Consider the following 17,626-nt stretch of genomic DNA (forward strand, 5'->3'; position numbering starts at 1 on the left):
ATAAATCATGGTGAGCAGTAAGAAAAAGTGTCTCTGTAATCACATTGCTTTTGTATGGACACCTTTTATAAGGGTATCACTATGCACTGTATACACAAACTGTATTCATGTCAATAAATAAAGCACCTTATCACTGGCATCGCCAACCCTGGATAAAATAGGTTTTAAGCATGTTAGAGTGGTACACTCAACAAATAATGTCACTTTCAGACCGACAGGTTTCTTTCTCTACATACACTACTAAACCCCTGTAAAAAATGAGTGACATTCAGCTCTGACCTTTAAAGGGAGCCATTGTTACCGTAAAGTTTAGCATCAGCTGTTGACCGGGCGTGCTCCGCTCCAAACAATGTCTCTGGAGTTGTGACATTCAACAGTACAGAGCAGCTAACGCAGCTATGAACACTCTGACACTAGCCTGACATTTCCTCACACCAATACAAGCTGTCAGAAATAGCCCTCGTCTGCACACTGATGCCCATGGACAGCATTTGAACTCAAAACGCTTGAGCCGCAGGTGCATAATACTACGACAGAGAGTTAAACGCATGCATTGTGAAGAGTTAAAGATATTAACTACCTGTAAGGCCTACACTAATCCATCACGACTGGACTACCGACGTAATCTGCTCGAGGGTTCTTTTTCCAACAGGACCCTCCGTGGCCGTGGCCTGCTAGCCACGGCCCACTAGCTGTCTAGAGCATATCAGACTGTTAGCTGAATAGGTCCATCGGCCAATTTCCTGGGCCACTATACCTATTTTGCCAATTGGACTGGGCAGCTTTACTACACAGAACCTTATTAATCCATCACGGCGAGTCTGCCGACGGAACCGCACGAAGAGGCGACAACAAACTTCTTCCGTCACTACGTCCTTCAAAGGCCCTAACGCTAGCTTGCTAGCCCCGGCCCGCTAGCTGTCTGAATTGCCGTTCTCCAGCCAGCTTAACTACTCACTGGACCCCTATGATCAGTCAGCTACGCATGCCACTCCCTAATGTCAATATGCCTTGTCCATTGCTGTTCTGGTTGGTGATTATTGTCTTATTTCACTGTAGAGCCTCTAGCCCTGCTCAATATGCCTTAGCTAAGTTCCACCTCCCACACATACTGTTACATCACCTGGTTTAAATTATGTTTCTAGAGCCAATGTCTCTCTCATCGTCACTATTTGCCTAGGTTTACCTCCACTGTATTCACATCCTACCATACCTTTGTCTGTACATTATGCCTTGAATCTATTCTATCGCGCCCAGAAACCTGCTCCTTTTACTCTCTGTTCCGAACGTACTAGACGACCAGTTCTTATAGCCTTTAGCCATACCCTTATCCTACTCCTCCTCTATTCCTCTGGTGATGTAGAGGTTAATCCAGGCCCAGCAGTGACTAGCTCCACTCCCATTCTCCAGGCGCTCTCATTTGTTGACTTCTGTAATCGTAAAAGCCTTGGTTTCATGCATATTAATATTAGAAGCCTCCTCCCCGAGTTTGTTTTATTCACTGCCTTAGCACACTCTGCCAACCCAGATGTCCTAGCCATGTCTGAATCCTAGCTTAGGAAGACCACCAAAACCCCTGAAATTTCCATCCCTAACTATAGCATTTTACGACAAGATTGAACTGCCAAAGGGGGCAGAGTGGCAATCTACTGCAGAGATAGCCTGCAGAGTTCTGTCATACTATCCAGGTCTGTGCCCAAACAATTTGAGCTTCTACTTCTAAAAATTCACCCTTCCAGAATTAACACCCCGGCCATCCTACAATCTAAACTTGATGCCCTCAATCTCACACAAATGATCAATGAACCTACCAGGTACAACCCCAAATCCGTAAACACAGTCACCCTCATAGATATCATCCTAACCAACTTGTCCTCAAAATACACCTCTGCTGTCTTCAACCAAGATCTCAGCGATTACTGCCTCATTGCCTGCATCCATAATGGGTCTGCGGTCAAATGACTACCCCTCATCACTGTCAAACTGTCAAACGCTCCCTAAAAGGATGACTGGTTATTCTTTAAAAGTGCCTCCCTCACCATCTTAAATAAGCATGCCCCATTCAAAAAATGTAGAACCAGGAACAGATATAGCCCTTGGTTCACTCCAGACCTGTCTGCCCTTGACCAGCACAAAAATATCCTGTGGCGTACTGAGTTAGCATCAAATAGCCCCCCGTGTTATGCAACTTTTCAGGGAAGTTAAAAACCAATATACACAAGCAGTTAGGAAAGCTAAGGCTAGCTTTTTCAAACAGAAATTTGCATCCTGTAGCACAAACTCCAAAACGTTCTGGGACACTGTAAAGTCCATGGAGAATAAGAGCACCTCCTCCCAGCTGCCCACTGCACTGAGGCTAGGAAACACTGTCACCACCAATAAATCCACGATAATTGAGAATTTCAATAAGCATTTTTCTACAAATGGCCATGCTTTCCACCTGGCTACCCCTACCCCGGTCAACTGCCCTGCACCCCCCACAGCAACTCGCCCAAGCCTCCCCATTTCTCCTTCATCCATATCCAGATAGCTGATGTTCTGAAAGAGCTGCAAAGTCTGGACCCGTACAAATCAGCCTGACCCTCTCTACAAATCAGCCGGACCCCCCCAATCTGGACCCTCTCTTTCTAAAATGATCTGCCGAAATTGCTGCAACCCCTATTACTATCCTGTTCAACCTCTCTTTCATATCATCTGAGATCCCCAAAGATTGGAAAGCTGCAGCGGTCCCCTCTTTAAAGGGGGTGACACTCTAGACCCAAACTGCTACAGACCTATATCTATCCTACCCTGCCTTTCTAAGGTCTTCGAACGCCAAGTTAACAAACAAATCACCGACCATTTCGAATCCCACCGTACCTTTTCCGCTATGCAATCTGGCTTCCAAGATGGTCATGGGTGCGCCTCAGCCACGCTCAAGGTCCAAAACGATATCATAACTGCCATCGATAAGAGACAATACTGTGCAGCCGTATTCATTGACCTGGCCAAGGCTTTCGACTCTGTCAATCACCACATTCTTATCGGCAGACTCAGCAGCCTTGGTTTCTCAAATGACTAACTCGCCTGGTCCACCAACTACTTCTCTGATAGAGTTCAGTGTGTCAAATCGGAGGGCCTGTTGTCCGGACCTCTGGCAGACTCTATGGGTGTGCCACAGGGTTCAATTCTCAGGCCAACTCTCTTCTCTGTATACATCAATGATGTCGCTCTTGCTGCTGGTGATTCTCTGATCCACCTCTACGCAGACGACACCATTCTGTTTTCCCTGGCCTTTCTTTGGACACTGTGCTAACTAACCTCCAGACGAGCTTCAATGCCATTACAACTCTCCTTCCGTGGCCTCCAACTGCTCTTAAATGCAAGTAAAACTAAATGCATGCTCTTCAACCGATCGCTGCCCGCACCTGCCTGCCCGTCCAGAGTAGTTCTGACCTAGAATATGTGGACAACTACAAATACCTAGGTGTCTGGTTAGACTGTAAACTCTCCTTCCAGACCCACATTAAGCATCTCCAATCCAAAATTAAATCTAGAATTGCCAAACGTTGCCAAACATACCCTCATAAAACGGACTATTCTACCAATCCTCGACTTCGGCGATGTCATTTACAAAATAACACTCTACTCAACAAATTGGATGCAGTCTATCACAGTGCCATCCTTTTTGTCACCAAAGCCCAATATACTACCCACCACTGCGACCTGTACGCTCTAGTTGCCTGGCCCTCGCTTCATACTCATCGCCAAACCCACTGGCTCCAGGTCATCTACAACTCTTTGCTAGGTAAAGCCCCGCCTTATCTCAGTTCACTGGTCACCATAGCAGCACCCACCTGCAGCACGAGCTCCAGCAGGTATATTTCACTGGTCACCTCCAAAGTCAATTCCTCGTTTGGCCGCCTTTCCTTCCAGTTCTCTGCTGCCAATGACTGGAACGAACTGCAAAAATCACTGAAAATGGAGACTTATCTCCCTCACTAACTTCAAGCACCAGCTGTCAGAGCAGCTCACAGATCATTGCACCTGTACATAGCCCATCTGTAAATAGCTCATCCAACTACCTCATTCCCATACTGTATTTATTTTGCTCCTTTGCACCCCAGTATCTCTACTTGCACATTCATCTCCGCACATCTTTCACTCCAGTGTTTAATTGCTATATCGTAATTACCTCGCCACTATGGCCTATTTGATTGCCTTACCTCCCTTATCTTACCTCATTTGCACACACTGTATATGTACCTTTTTTCTACTGTATTATTGACTGTATGTTTGTTTATTCCATGTGTAACTCTGTGTTGTTGTATGTGTCGAACTGCTGTGCTTTATCTTGGCCAGGTCGCAGTTGTAAATGAGAACTTGTTCTCAACTAGCCTACCTGTTTAAATAAAGGTGAAATAAAAAAATAAAAAAACAGCTTTGTTGCTAGTACGGAGCATGGTCTAAAAACATGACTGTTATTGGTTAGCCATAATCATCTGTCATTCATTTCAGCCTGCGCAACATGTGAATCCCAATGAAGCACAGCTGAGACGAACACAACACGACTAAATCATGTTTCAATGCTGACCATTACGAGGGCTGAGGTGATGAGAGCACTCGAGTCAGAATGAGAGGATCTATCCATTATTTGCGCAGCGGTCAGGCCCTTCTAATGATGTCTCCAGCTAGTGACCTTTCTCCGCGGGTGTCTGAGACGTGAGGAAGTGTCCCTGCTATCATGTTGCTGTGATTGTATGGTGAGGAGCTGCTCTGACTTATTGCCCTTCACGCGCGTTACACAGTGCCTGTTAGTCAGGTACTGCTCCTTCATTTAACGGATGTATCCGAGTGACACTGGTACAATCCGGGCTCTCTAGCATCTCTTATTCTGCAAGTGCCAGCCTATTAATTATGACTGGTTTGCAGCATGATTTCCTGTTTCATTGTTTTGGATGGATACTTGAGTGTTGGTTGGAAACCTAATGTGTGCGTGCATGAGAGTGTGCGCGCTGTTATCGGTGTGTGTTCCTCTCTGTATTGCAGTCCAAGTCTGGGTTTCTTTGCCATTTCTCATTTATTTTTTCTTTCAGGGCTCTTGTTCAGTATTCTAACAGGACACATGGACCAGTGCATGTTGTGTGCTCTTTGGAAAGATGTCCTTCAACTGCAAAAGCAGAAGTTAAAAACCATATATTTTGTATAAATAGAAAGCAAAAGAGACCAGAGTTTTGACTAATTAAACGAGTGTTAAATGAGTGTTAACCTTTATCACTCACCTCAGTTGTACACCACCAAACATGTCTTGTTGGAAGCTCTTCATTACTACACTTCTGCCTGTGTCAACAAACCCTGACAGATACAACAGACAGCCGAACAAGGAGGTGTGGAATCTGGAATCTTTTGTAAAGAGGTAAAGAATATGAGGGTGCTGTGGCAGAGTGTTATTTGTGTGAAAGGAGAGTAATAAGAGCAAGTTGACCAGGGTGATTAATGCGCTATCGATCCACTCACCTCTCCTCTCTAAAGCGAGGAGTCTCCAAGCAATCTACAGGTCAATTTACAGTTCTCCTTCACAAGGTCTCCCAAAGGGTCAGAGTGAAACGGCTTGGATGACACAGAATGAAAACATGCAAAGCTGATTTCTTTGCCAGCCAGGTGCCACAGTCGTGCCTCTGCACCTTTCTAGTTCAGTCCTCCTCCACTGACCTGGGACCAGTGAGTGGAATAAACACTTTGGGAGTGTGGCCAATGCAGCGATTACAACTGATAGACACTTAGAGGGAGTTTGTTCGGCCGGGTTATCATTTACAGTTCACTCATTGCCTTTGGTTCTCATTCTACCATTCTACTCTCTCATGGGCTCTATACAAATCTCTGTACAAACGCCTACAACTGCTTTTCAAACGGCAACAAACAATAATGCGGATCAACAGTGATGAAGTCGAAGTGTGACTGTGGACTAATACAATTATGAAATGTTAGATCATGGAGGCATTAGATTAGATGTGGAGAAATGGATAGGGCATATATAGCCAACCACTTAGCCACTATGTTGGGGACAGCAATGCCATTACAATCTTAAAAGACCAAGCAAAATGTTGCCTCGTGAATATCTACCAATTCAGAACCTGTGCCCATGACAAAGAATCTTTCTTCAAGAGTTGTTTCAAGTTTCCTGATTGGTCTCCCTATTATCTTGTCCTTTCCATCCAATTCCTTCTTCCACCTCTATCCAACGAAGAGAACGGAATGTATTATTTTCTCTCCGTCGTTCTGTTCTCTCTCAGACGGGACAAACTGTCAATCTAGGGGTTGACGTAAGCAGGGTTTAGGCAGAGGGACTACGAGAGTCTACCTCTTACATTTTAATAAACGCCAGCCCATTTCAAATTAAAGGGGAGGCAGCAATTGAATGGAGACTCAAGTTATGGAGTTTCTACCGCTGTTTAATGCACTTTTGGATCAATAAACAATTGCAAATTGTTATAGTCAGCAAAGACGTGGTTGTAAAATACTAAGTTTAAGATGGCATCCAATGACCTATACTATTCTGTGAGTTGGTTGCCCATCAATATGTCTGATGTAATGGTGTGCGGTATTGAGTTGTTATTCCCAAACTAACCTGCGCAACACGCATGCAAGGTGAACAGTATACCGCACCAACATAGGCATTAGCAAACATTGAAATACAAGTACAAATCATAAAATCGTGAATGTGCTATGAAAAGGCTTGGTATGGTAGTGTCGCACAGCAGCTGAGGGTGTGCCTTAATTACCACAATCAGTGTAATGATAACTAATTAGCCAATTCAAATGAGTTCCTGTAATTTAAAGTCTATCATTGAGATTAACTATTAGAGTCATCATTACTGTAAAGGTTGCTGTTGTCATTTCTAAAATGTAATCTAAGCGCCATCTCTAGCAGATGCAGCAGTGTTGGCCGATGAGATTTTTCACATCATTTAAATAAACAGCTCATTACACTGAAACTAATTGATTTAGCACAACGGAATTATGGGACGTACCAACAGGGGACAAAGGACACTGACAGACAATCAAACCTAGACTGAATGTTCAATTTTATTTAACACATGGAGATCAAAGATAAATGAATAAAAGTCAAACTCATTTTAAAACCTCACTTCAAGTGCTTATCGGGTAAACATTTTGTGGCACTGATTTCTATCTCTTCTATCGACCTCTGCCCTACGTAGATGGTAAACAGTATATAATATTTAACAGTCGTGTTGGAGCTACTAAAGGCTTTAACGATCTCATTCATTATTCAGAGGCGTTCGTATCAGATGGTTCAGCTGAAAGAGAGAGAGATGGGCTGTTTACTAAGACTTGTGACAACAACACGCTGCCTCTCAATGAGGAGATTGGACCCACAACATAGATACACTTGGTGAGCGACACTTGTGGCACGTACACAGACCATATACCTCCCATTACGGTTAGGAGCTTATGATCTGTAATGCATTGACGAGTAGAAGTGGAATTAAAAGGTGTGAACAAACAGTCATCATATTGTCTAGTGGAGGTATTAGTAGGGGCTGCATCGGATAGGAGAGGTCAGTAGGTTTACAGGTAAATATCATTATGCCCTTAAGGTTGGATTAATATAGAGAATGATCATAACATTTCAAGAAGATCCATGAAGATGTAAATAGACAAGAAAGTACGTCAAGCAAGAAGTTAATTACCATGTATTTCATAACATTCTCAATCTGTTAAATAATATGGCATACATACATTATATGCCACTGTACAATCTGTTAAATAATATGGCATACATACATTATATGCCACTGTACAATCTGTTAAATAATATGGCATACATACATTATATGCCACTGTACACTCTGTTAAATAATATGGCATACATACATTATATGCCACTGTACATCTTTAAATACGGCGAGAAATATCAGATCTTAGAGGTTAAAAAATAAAAACATTTACAGAGAGCATACACAATATCAAATGTTAAACCCTTCTTGAGAATCCTTTACCTTGTTATAACCAGTCCCAGTGCAGCCTGATGAGTGGAGACTATTGTGTGTCTTATCACTGCTAGCTGACTCTCTGGGAGATATTGTTCATGTCTGTCAGTACCATTGTTCTGTAACTGCGCTCCAGACCCTCCATGTACTCAAGGTAATTACTCACTCTGAAGCCTTGGATGGGTTCCTCCTGATGGAAATCAAGGGGAGAGAAGAGAACACAACAACTCTGGTTAGGCTCCTAGTCCAAAGCTTTATGAGCTGTGTGTGTGTGTGTGGTAAGGAGGGTGGCATAGCAATATACAACCAACAACAACGTGGACTTAACAACCTGTAAAAGTGCAGCCAGTATGTGGTATGACCTAATTTGCAAGGACAACTTAACAACCCCAATTGGATCAAGGCCAAAATGCTAGGGACAAGAAGATAACATTTAATTTGGTCATTTGTACTGTCGGCAATTTACTTTAAGGTATTATAATTACTCTGAGTGACACATCCTTTATGGTGATTCTCAAGTTCACAGACAATGAAAATGAAAAACACTCGGTGTACAGTGCAAGTGTATTCTGTTTGCTACCTACAGAACACAGCACCCAAAGGGCAGGTTCACATTTATTGTCATGAATCTTAACCTGGAGGCAATGTAGAGTGGTCACTAGCTAGCACAGTCACAAAATCTTAAAATCTGATTTAAACCGAACCTTAACCATACTGCTAAGCCTAATCTGAATGTCTAACCCTAACCTTCAATTAAGATCAAAAAGCACATTTTATTTTCATTTACTTTTTCATGAACAACCCTGATCAAACAAGTGCAAAGCTAATTTCACATTCTTAAATTCATGCTTTAAATGATGTAGAGAGGTACAGGTACGAGGTCTTTGTGTCTGAGTACATTGCCAGACATAAGATAGACCTGTTATCTGTAGTATGTTCAGGAGTACATTCACTTAATCACCCTGTCAAAAGTGCCGTCATGATAAATGTGAGATTAGCATGAAGAACATCCTACATCCTGTTTCTTTCTCTGTAGACGCCAATCTTTGTATGAAAATCCATCAAAATGACCAATGCAATTTCCCTTTATCACTTGTCACCCAGAAAAGAGCTGTAAACACCGTCAAACATGTGGAAATAGTGAACAGATAAGAATTCATACAGCAAGAAGGTATACCGTAGCCTTGATCTTATTGTTACCGTGAGAGAGAAGTAAGTAGGGGAAGAAGTGGACATGTTGGAAGGCACTTTAGAAAATGTTTCGGAGCAGTTTTTTTGGGTGATAAAACCTATGGCAGCATTGTGTAATGACAGGCATCTTCTTTAGAATTTTCACAAAGAAAGGCTTTATTTTCAGTTTTTCCATGTAACATCTGAGTCACTGACGATGCTTTTTCACTTCGTGTCCTCCACCGCATCAAGCTGCAGACTGACATCAAGAACAATTGTAACAAGTCATTTCCATTTCAATGTTTTATTGACATGAAATATAGACTCAGAAGGTGTAGATACGTGAAAACTCAACAAACCCATCCGAAGTCCGGCTTAAACCCTTCTCCTATTACTGTGAACCTCAATGAGCATATACAAGATGGCATGTTTCAAACTTTCCAAGTTGAACCGAGGACAGTGAAGAGACTGTGTAAGTGGGCTTCTGTCAAGCTGTATTTGCTACAAAAATGCATGCCACAATTCACCACAAGCATATCTCCAGATACAGCCATAACATGATCTTTTATTCAAACTACTGTCAGAGGCTGTTGATGGAGCGTGGACTCTGCTGTTATCTGCTGAAGATCCGATTCACTAACCCCAGGTAAACAAACAGACTCACCTTGAGGAAGACCTGCAGGTCCTGGGTCTGTGTGTGCTGCAGGATGTCCTGCTGCAGGTGTTTCAGCACAGCCACACACATGTACACCTGGTAGTCCGGCCCCATCACCACACAGGTGGACACGTAGTGGCAGATCTCAGACCAGTCCAGGTAGTTCCAGAAACACTGGCCTAGCCACTGCACACACATCTGGAAAAACATCCGCCCACACATTAAATCAATTATATAAAGAATGTAAACCATAAAATTAGATGGTTGAAGTGATGAAAATAAAGGGTTATGCTTTAAAAAAAATCTAATGAAAAGAGTATTAAGGCTTTGAGGCAATAGCTTTGTGGAGCATGCAGAGTGGTTGTAAGTCTACCATGTGCTTTAATAACTGGGGTTACATGAAAAATAACTGGACAGTCTGACTGACCATAATAAACTGACTTAACACTCTACCTAGGATACTGAAGCACACAGAGGACAAGGGGTTAAAAAAAAGTTTTAAAAAAGAAACCTCCCTTTTTCAGGACCCTGTCTTTCAAAGATAATTTCTAAAATTCAAATAACTTCACAGGTCTTCATTGTAAAGGGTTTAAACACTGTTTCCCATGCTTGTTCAATGAACCATAAACCATTAAAGAACATGTACCTGTGGAACAGTCGTTAAGACACTAACAGCTTACAGACGGTAGGCAATTAAGGTCACAGTTATGAAAACTTGGGACACTAAAGAGGCCTTTCTACTGACTCTGAAAAACACCAAAAGAAAGATGCCCAGGGTCCCTGCTCATCTGTGTGAACGTGCCTTAGGCATGCTGCAAGGAGGTATGAGGAGTGCAGATGTCCGTACTGGGAGACGCATAAGACAGCGCTGGAGGTTCCGTCATGGTCTGGGGCGGTGTGTCACAGCATCATTGGACTGAGCTTGTTGTCATTGCAGGCAATCTCAACACTGTGGGTTACAGGGAAGACATCCTCCTCCATCATGTGGTACTCTTCCTGCAGGCTCATCCTGACATGACCCTCCAGCATGACAATGCCACCAGCCATACTGCTCGTTCTGTGCGGGATTTCCTGCAAGACAGGAATGTCAGTGTTCTGCCATGGCCAGCGAAGAGCCCGGATCTCAATCCCATTGAGCACGTCTAGGACCTGTTGGATCGGAGGGTGAGGGCTAGGGCCAATCCCCCCAGAAATGTCCAGGAACTTGCAGGTGCCTTGGTGGAAGACTGGGGTAACATCTCACAGCAAGAACTGGCAAATCTGGTGCAGCTGGTGGTCACACCAGATACTGGCTGTTACTTTGATTTTGACCCCCCCTTTGATCAAGGACACATTATTCCATTTCTGTTAGTCACATGTCTGTGGAACTTGTTCAGTTTATGTCTTAGTTGTTGAATCTTATGTTCATACAAATATTTACACACGTTAAGTTTGCTGAAAATAAACGCAGTTGACAGTGAGAGGACGTTTTGTTTTTCGCTGAGTTTATTTTCAATGCATAATGGATTACTATCAAGCTCATATAATGCACCAATAAAAACAATGACAAATCCTAATTGGTTTTCCTGTCAGAATTACCAGTACACTGGACACCCTTTACAGTTCTTTCTAACTGGGCCTCTAAGAGCATGTTGAGAATGCATTGTCTTCTCAAGTTATTTTCAATGACAGTATTTTGAAGGGAAAGAAGTGAATTCAACTTGAACTATTCCGTCAGACAGAGCTAACTCAAGTCCCAGCCTGTTCTGCTAGGCCCTCCACCTCTGCCCACCAACTCCACACTGCAATTTACTCTGTATGTTTACATTCTCTGAATATCTTTCCTAGCAACTTCAAATGTGGCGTAGCTGCAGCTGGAATTTTAACGAGGCACCCAGGAGCACAATAATATCTTGCCATTCCTGATGGAGGAATGAATCTGACCTTCATCCGATGGTCAGATTCATGACGTGATTCCTGATTTGTCATGTTTTCAAAACTCAACGTATGAGGGTATATTTTCATTTATGGCAAAGAATATACTGGATTTATATATAGACCTGTGATTGGGAAACTGGGAGGAAGTGCGTTCAATAGTTTGCACCCAATGACTTTGACTTAAAAGCTATATTATAAACTTTTTTTTATTGTGAGAGACTCTTTGGCTTATAGTCCCTGTTGACACACATTACGTCTGAGATGACAGTCCGCCTGAAACACTGAGCCAAAAGGAGATGAGATCAAAAGGAAGATTTTTCAAGGTGAACTCTTTGTTTGAGGATGAAAGTTGACGTCAAGGGAATCAACTGTGGCAAGCCGAACAACAGAGGGATTCCGCAGCCTCAGTTCTGAACTTTTATATGGAGAATAAGTACTACTGTCACCTTGAGGAAAACGTATTATGCCGGTTCATGAAAACTCATTTTCTATCCCATTTTAATGGTCATAAACATGGTCAAAATAGTCCCTTAGGGTGTCCATTTCATTATAATACCACCCTGACGAGTGAAACATTTGGACGAGTGAAAGGACGGAAGGTGATATTATACCTGGGAGGGGGTAAAACCGGACATCCTGAAGGCAGAGAAAACTAGAGGCACTTCAGTCTTCAGCAGCATCTCGACATAGTGTGCTGTGCATGAGTAGACCGGATGGATGCTAGACTGAGCAATCTCCATGGGCAGGTGAACCTAAAAGGCGAAGAGAAGTTCAGATTTACAATGCATAGTAACTAACTACAAAAGCCAAGCTCTGTAGGTTAATAGCTAAACTTGCCAAATGTGAACGCCAAATGCCACACAAACAGCAGACAGGTCTGATTTTCACTCCTCAATTTCCTCCAAACAGAATTGTCAGAGCCCAATGCTTTCGGAGAACGCAGTGTGCGTGCGTGTGTGTATGTGTTTCACTGGGTACACTGTGTGAATTTGCTACTATCACTTAATCACTTGTCCCTCTGTTCTTCTAGGTATTGACAGCATCGGCCGCATAAAATGTACAGAGGATTGTGCCGCCACTGTTTAGTAATTCTCCCTCATCTGCGACATGGTGTGCTTACTCCCATCTGTCTGCATACATCCTGATTTGCATGCACTGCTGTTCGGATGGCAGAGCCATGAAGATTTGTAATCAGTTGTACAAACGCTTCCACCATTTCCGAGACATATTCTTACTGCTGAAGCACTATTAACAGCTGAGTATTCAACGTCATCAGCAGCCAGAGATGGCTGTTTCCAAATGTAAGTGGGGACATTGATAATGACTATTCCAGCATAATCTTATCCACCATTTCCATCAAGAAAACACGCAGTATTAAGAATCCCTAGTCTACACAGATACAAACGATAACATAACTCAAACGTGTATGATTTGGCTTGTGGTGCATAAATTGGGTGAGAATATTTAGCATTAAAATGCAACTCTAAAATGCATCTTTCCAATGTATGGCCATACAAATGACAGTATTTCATAAGAATCCAACTTTGCAGCAGGATTCATTACACTCTCCCACCAAATGAAAGACGTGTTTATCTCCTTACATACTTTTAACCGTCCTCTTCCTTGACTACTTCCAGAGCTGCCTGAAAATAGAAGGCAGGGAGAAACAGAGGGAGAGAGCAGGGGGAGAAAAGAGCTACGCTCTATCTGTCAGACTGGAGGCAACTTAGTATTCAGTCCCTTCCTGGAAGAACGAGGGGTGGGCTGCTGGACTCACCGATCCGTGGAGCCTGGCGGGCCAGAGGAAGGCTGATGTGAGCAGGGTGGAGAGGTGGAGGAGGAGGCGGAGTGCTCTCTCCATGTCTCCAGCCATGATGAGGAACACGGTGGAGGCGAACCAGTCATGACCGGGGTAGGCTCCCTGCAGAGTGTCTGGTGGAGGGGAGTTATGGAGAGGCTCTGACAGAGTGCAACATCTGGGCCTGTCTGACTGGACATCACCAGGGCCACTATAAAAACCACACCTAGAGCACCACAGGTCAGTCTCAGCAGGCAGGAGAGGGGTTAAAGATTGAGGGGCCCGAGGCTGGATGCAGTGGGCCTCCTCAATGTGATTGACAGACACATACTGTAGGGGAGTGGACGATGTTGATGATAAACATAGACGTATGAATCTGAATTTAAAACAGAGCATAGTCATATGAGAGGCTCTTATCACGGAATAAAGAGAGGAATCTCAGCAGAACTTCAAGTATCATTCAATTGAGAAAAATGTACGTTTCTGAAAGCCTCTTGAGGGTTCATGTTGTGTCCTTGAAAAAAGCAGGTGTAAAATATATTTTCTTCCTTCTGAGAGAAAACAATAGATATCACTTTACTGACTCTGGAATAGTCAGCGGATGCTTAGTCAGTCCCATTGTGATTCGTATGGTTGTCAACATAGCTGATAAGGATACAAAGCTCCGACGTGAGTTTGGCTCTCTGTTGAGATAGGAGCTCTTGGCAATGCTTCATCAAAAGACAGAGGTCATGCTCAGAGTTATCCCTCAGTAAGTTCAGATGTCTCCCATACCTACAAACAAACAGACACAAATTCAAACATTCAGGATCCTACTGTAGATCGCACTTTGACTCATCTATTTAACAAATTATGTGGTGTTCAATCAGAACAATTAGGGTTAATAGAAGGATATAATTAGCCTAAATTAGCCTTGTCTTAACGCTCATCTCTCATTAGCATATTGCCCAAAGAGTATGCAATATCTCATTTGAGTTCATAGAACATTGACCTATTGTTCTAGAATGTCTCTGCAATAGTGCTGATCACCACATCATTCTGTAATAATCGTTTTTTTGTTATCTTTATTGGCCGTTGAGTACCTGCCCTCTCTGAGAAAATGGCTGGTGCTTACTGGGGAGATTGGAACAAAGCTGGGAGGTTCAGACTTTGAGGATGCAGATGGCGTTACCTGAGAGAGGCCCGAATCCCCAGCTGGTCCACAGACGACAGGCTGCCAGTCTTTATGCCGCTCCCCGACGCTATAAAACAGGCAATAAAGGAACTGGAAATTACCAGGGGTTTACTCACTAGCGCTCCCCAGCCATCAATAAAAATGTCAATTCAATGACTGTGGCAAAGCAAAGCGACTGTGCCTTTGACAATGCTTGCTCATTTGGCGAAATGACTCAAACCCTAATCTCGCATCAAGTGATACATTGCAGAGATGATCAGACGAGCGTTCTGTATTCATCATAAAAACCAACGCATGCTTTAATTGAGAAAATGGCCTTGATGAGAGTGAAGTAAACCTGCAGCTCTGTGGAAACTACTCTTCCCTCTTTATTAATATCAGTGCCACTCCCTGATTGAAATTACTATCTAATGGAGATGAATGGCTTCTCTCTCCCGTCTGCCATTGTTTCTTCTTGATAGATGAGCCCCTGAGAAAGGCCTGGGAGTGAGGTGAAGGAACTCCAGCAAATGATTCTCCACCACATAATGGCAGCCCCTCGACATGAGCAAATCTGCGAGCCTGTTGTTAATGTCAATCACAAGCCATGACAGGAGAGGGGAAGAGAGCTAAACCGCACAGGCTATGACAACTGCTCCCCTGATGGACCATTTGGTGAAAGGAATAACTTCACGGAGGAAAGGACAAAAGGGGAAAACAGGGCATTGGAGTGTGTGTGTGCATGTGTGTCTGAGGGGGAGATGGAGAGTGTGAGAGAGAAATGGTTTTCTTGACTTTTCAAGTTTCTTTAGACTTTTTCTACAATTCACCCTCCTTTGTGAGCTACAGTACAGCCCAAGAGTTACAGCTCAGCTCTAATGAGAATGTCTCGCACAAAGAGACTCCAGTGTGTGTTTGAGTTAAGCAAGCGAAGCGGAGAAAGAACACTTCAAATCAAAATCAAATGTAATTTGTCACATGCGCCAAATACAACAGGAGTAGACTTTACAGTGAAATGCTTACTTTACAGTGTAGAGTTAAAAAGTAAGACACATATTTGCTAAATAAAAAAGGAAATAGTAACGAAATAAAAACAATAACGAGGCTGTATACAAGGAGTACCAGTACCGAGTCAATGTGCAGGGGTACGAGGTAGTTGAGGTAATGCAGTATGTACATGTGAGTAGGGGTAAAAGTGACAGGGCAATCAGGATATATCATAAACAGAGTAGCAGCAGAGTGTGTGAAAGTGTCTATCTGTGAGTGTGTGTTTATGGCATCAATATGCATGTGTGTATGTGTGTTTTGTGTGTGTGAGCGTATGTAGTGTGAGTATAGTTTAGTGAGTGTGCATACAGCCAGTGCAATGGAGTCAGTGCAAAATAACTAAGATAAATACATGATAATAAAGGGTCAATGTAAATAGTCCTGGTAGCCATTTGATTAACTGTTCATCAGTCTTATGGCTAGGAGCTGTTCAGGTGCCTTTTGGTCACAGACTTGGAGCTCTGGTACCGCTTGCCATGTGGTAGCAGAGAGAAGAGTCTATGACTTGGGTGGCTTGAGTATTTTTAGGGCCTTCCTCTGACACTGCCTGGTATAAAAGTCCTGAATAGCAGGGAGTTTGGCCCCAGTGATGTACTAGGCCGTACTCACTACCCTCTGTAGCCCCTTGCGGTCAGATGCCGAGCAGTTGCCATACCAAGCGGTAATGCAGCCAGTCAAGATGCTCTCAGTGGTGCAGCTGTAGAACCTTCTGAGGATCTGTGGGCCCATGCCAAATCTTCTCAGGGGGAGGGGTGATGTTGTGCCCTCTTCACGATTGTGTTGGTGTGTTTGGACCATAATAGGTCCTTAGTGATGTGGACACTGAGGAACTTCTCGACCCACTCTACTACAGCCCCAGCGATTTCATCTGGAGAGAGAGGGGAGAAAGAGGTCAGGCACAGGGTAGGGCCAGAAATTTGCGCCATTCTGGAAAGGAAGTCATCTGCAGAAAAGAAATTTTAAGCCATTTTCCTAAGATAAAAAATATATATATATATATACTGTTTTTTTCGGGACTTTTAACGAGTGACCCCATGTGGTAGCGGACATGCCGAATTTGCGCCATTCTGGAAAGGACCCCGAAAATAAATTTTAACCATTTTCCAAAAATATATATATATATATTTTTTTTTTCAGTGGTGACTTAACGGTGACCCTGTAGAACCTTCTGAGGGACATGCAAATCTTCTCAGGGGAGGGGTGAATTTGGTGTGTTTGGCCATTCTGGAAAGGACCCATAAGCTCCTTTATCTTGCTGACGTTGAGGGAGAGGTTGTTGTCCTGGCACTACACTGCCATGTCTCTGACCTCCTCCCTATAGGCCGTCTCATTGTCGTCGGTGATCAAGCATACCACCGTCGCGTTGTTGGCAAACTTAATGATGGTGTTGGAGTCGTGTGCGGCCACGCAGTCCTGGGTATACAGGGATTACAGGAGGGAACTGAGCACGCACCCATTGGGGGCCCCTGTGTTGAGGGTCAGCGTGGCAGATATTGTTGTTGCCTACCCTAACCATCTGGTGGCGGCCCGTCAGGAAGTCCAGGATCCAGTTGCAGAGGGAGGTGTTCAGTCCTAGGTTCCTGAGCTTAGTGATGAGCTTGGAGGACACTATGGTGTTGAACACTGAGCTGTAGTCAATGAACAGCATTCTCACATAGGTGTTCCTTTAAAACAGGTGGGAAGGGGAGTGTGGAGTGCAATAGAGATTGTGTCATCTGTGGATCTGTTGGGGCAGTATGCGAATTGGAGCAGGTCTGCAATGATGGTGTTGATGTGAACCATGACCAGCCTTTCAAAGCATTTCATGGCTACAGATGTGAGTGCTATGAGGTGGTAGTCATTTAGACAGGTTACCTTGGCATTCTTAGGCACAGGGACTATGGTGGTTTGCTTGA

General features: G+C 43.5%; 1 protein-coding gene across 1 annotated transcript in view; it reads right to left on the bottom strand.

Moving 5' to 3' along the window:
* Window positions 1-7,047: 7,047 nt before the first annotated feature.
* LOC115139445 (protein broad-minded-like) overlaps window positions 7,048-17,626 on the bottom strand; it is a 40,902-nt gene continuing 30,323 nt past the window's right edge. Inside the window, 6 exon segments of the mRNA XM_029676822.2 lie at window positions 7,048-8,181; window positions 9,826-10,014; window positions 12,345-12,485; window positions 13,511-13,665; window positions 14,190-14,305; window positions 14,703-14,772. Of these exon segments, the coding sequence (XP_029532682.2) occupies window positions 8,062-8,181; window positions 9,826-10,014; window positions 12,345-12,485; window positions 13,511-13,665; window positions 14,190-14,305; window positions 14,703-14,772 (791 nt within the window). The 3' untranslated portion in view covers window positions 7,048-8,061.

The sequence above is a fragment of the Oncorhynchus nerka genome, linkage group LG13 (genome assembly GCF_034236695.1).
Source record: "Oncorhynchus nerka isolate Pitt River linkage group LG13, Oner_Uvic_2.0, whole genome shotgun sequence".
NCBI lineage: Eukaryota > Metazoa > Chordata > Actinopteri > Salmoniformes > Salmonidae > Oncorhynchus > Oncorhynchus nerka.